General features: G+C 38.9%; 1 protein-coding gene across 1 annotated transcript; it reads right to left on the reverse strand.

Annotated features, from left to right (window-relative positions):
* Positions 1 to 315: 315 nt before the first annotated feature.
* On the reverse strand, positions 316 to 1668 carry LOC142166142 (uncharacterized). The gene is made up of 2 exons (XM_075224569.1): positions 898 to 1668; positions 316 to 579 (listed from the first exon to the last, which is right to left on the reverse strand). Exons 1-2 carry the CDS (start codon positions 1666 to 1668, stop codon positions 316 to 318), a joined length of 1035 nt encoding a protein of 344 aa, XP_075080670.1.
* Between the last annotated feature and the right edge of the window lie 1254 nt (positions 1669 to 2922).

Consider the following 2922-nt stretch of genomic DNA (forward strand, 5'->3'; position numbering starts at 1 on the left):
TGTGATATAAAACACTTTTGCACCATGCTGGTTGTATATCCAATGAACTGAAAGCACGTTTTCACCCCATGCTGGTTGGGTTGCCAATGACATTATTCTTTGTTGTTGTGCTCGATTATTGATTTTTTTTTTTTTTTTTCTCTTTTGCATCAATTATCTCGAAAGTTGCAGCATGGATTGCCATAAGCATCGTAGTTGCACCTGCATTAGAGAAAAGAAAGTTAGAAATACCAACCCTTATATCCTCATCCCTTAGGATTTGAATATAGTGGTCGAATAAGTTAAGCCTCTTGCACTTCCTTTTTTCTTTGCTTCCTATCTCCTGTTCACCTTCACCCTTAGATTTGGACATTGCAGCTTATCTTCATTAACCAACCTCCTTCCTTGTGCATCTAGATGGCAGAATTGTTGGCATTCTATTTCTCCATAATCTAAAGCATAATTAGCCAAGTGGTCTGCCAGTTTGTTGCCCTCCCTATGAATATGAGTAACTGTGTAATTGCTCCCATTCATAAGTTGCATCATTTCCTCTACCTGCTCAGAGATGATCCATGGTGGTTTCCAGATCCCATCCATAATCTTTTTTAATAACATTGAGTCAGTTTCATGTGAGTATTGATGAGATCTGCAGAACCTTAGTGCTTCTACCATGGCCTTCGCTTCAGCTACTGTGTTTGTTGTCTCCTCAATCTCTTTCCCTACTAACTTAACTATGTCACCCTTTTCATTTCTTATACAAAAACCTATTGAGCTCCTGCCTGGATTTCCTCTCGATGCACCATCCGTATTAACTTTTAGCCATCCTGCACTTGAAAATTCTCACATGACTTTTGTAACCTTAAGTTTAGGAGTGAAGTTTTCCATCATAGCTAATAGATCTTGCCATTAGTGAGGTACCATGTCCATCCCAGGCTTTCTCACTTTCACCAAAGCCTGTATATTTGATGAAACTTGATAAATCACCCTGCTAGTTGTCACCGCCTCCCCATACTTCATACTATTTCTTCTTTTCCAAAGTTCCCAGACTACACATGAGGGGAGTGCTTGCATTACTGGTTTTAATCTTAAGCACACATTTGCAGTCCAACATTTTGTGATTGCTTGGTGCAATGTAAGTCCCTCCACATCTATTCCTGCCCTTGATAGAAAATACTTCCAAGTTGTCTTTGCAGTTTCTGATCTAAAAAACAAGTGCTGAAGAGATTCCTCGTCAGGTTGTACACAACACCAACATTTTGATGGCATGCAGTAACCAACCCTTTTCAAGAAATCATCTAAAGGTAGCTTTGATTTCCACACTTTCCACATGAAAAATGCTATTTTAAAAGGCAATCCCTTTACCCAAATCATTCTATAAGCTTTTCTTGGTTCGTCTTTTCTTCTCGTATACTCCCATGCTGACTTAACACTGAAATATCCTCTTGTTTCCAGCATCCAAAAGGGCCTGTCAAGAACCCGCATTGTTGAAGGTGGTTTGATTTTCTCCAGAATGTGTACTGCTAACTCTTCAGGAAGCATTTCAAATAGCCTGTCCACATCCCACTCACCGTCTAAGGTAACATCATGTACATTATGTACATTTTCATCAATTCCAAAGTCCTGAGGAACTAAAAAATATAGTGCCCCAAGACCTGTCCAGTTTTCATACCAAAATAATGAGGATCCCATTTTTGTTTGCCAAAGGATTTGGTGTTCAATCAGATCTCTGCATTCCAACATTTTTCTCCAGATGTGAGACCCCTTTTCCACGGAACAATTACAGGATTTAATTTTTTACAGTATTTTTGACATACGAAAGAGCTCCATAGGCTTGGTTTTGTTCTGAAATTCCACCACAACTTGCTGAATAATGCCTTTGTTACATCATGCAGTGACCTGAAACCTATTCCTCCTTCCTCAACTGGCATGCATAAGGTATTCCATGAAGCCCAATGCCTACTAGTTCCTCCTACAGTGCTGCTCCAGAAAAACTGAGCAAACAATTTGTGCAACCTATTTATCACATACTTTGGGGGGTTTACAGCTGACAGTAGATGCATAGGCATACTTTGCAATACATGGGATATAAGAACTGCCCTGCCCCCTACTGATAATAACTTGCCATGCCATGATTGCAGTTTGTCCATTACCTTAGTAATTAGGGGCTGATAGAATTCCAACTTTCTCCTTGCATAAAATATCGGACAACCTAAATATATGATAGGGAAATCATTCCTATGAATGCCTATGATCCTTTCCACCTTGCTGACCACTTCCATGTCTATTAAATGATGCAGGTACATAGCTGATTTGGTCTTGTTAACAAGCTGCCCAGATGCATTTTCATATGCCTTCATCACTTGCATAATTAGCATCAGAGATGTTTCATCTGAGGATGAGAAAATAATCATGTCGTCTGCATACGCCAAATGATTGATCTTTGGACTCCACTTTAGCATCCCAAATCCACTAAAATACAGGTTAGTATGTAGTGCATTGAGACCCCTAGATAATGCTTCTGCTGCCAATATAAACAAAGTTGGAGATACATGATCACCTTGTTTTATTCCCCTTGAGGACTTAAAGAAACCATGAGCTTGACCATTTATTAGAATAGAATACCAATTGTTTGAAACTAATCCAAAGACAATCCCTATCAATCTTTCTTTGAATCCCATTTTTCTCAGTACCTTGGTTAGAAATAGCCAAGATATTCTATCATAAGCTTTGGTCATATCTAGTTTCAGGATGACATTAGGTCCAGCCTTAGTTCTAAGTCTAATGTCCGTCACTATCTCCTGAGTTAGAAGGATGTTTTCTACTATATTCCTACCCTTAACAAAACCTGCATGTTCCTCCGATATCAGACTTGGGAGAAATTTCACTAGCCTTTCATGTATCACCCTTGATATAACCTTATTAGAAAAATTACTGAGGCTTATT

The sequence above is a fragment of the Nicotiana tabacum genome, chromosome 11, assembly GCF_000715075.1.
Source record: "Nicotiana tabacum cultivar K326 chromosome 11, ASM71507v2, whole genome shotgun sequence".
Classification (NCBI taxonomy): domain Eukaryota; kingdom Viridiplantae; phylum Streptophyta; class Magnoliopsida; order Solanales; family Solanaceae; genus Nicotiana; species Nicotiana tabacum.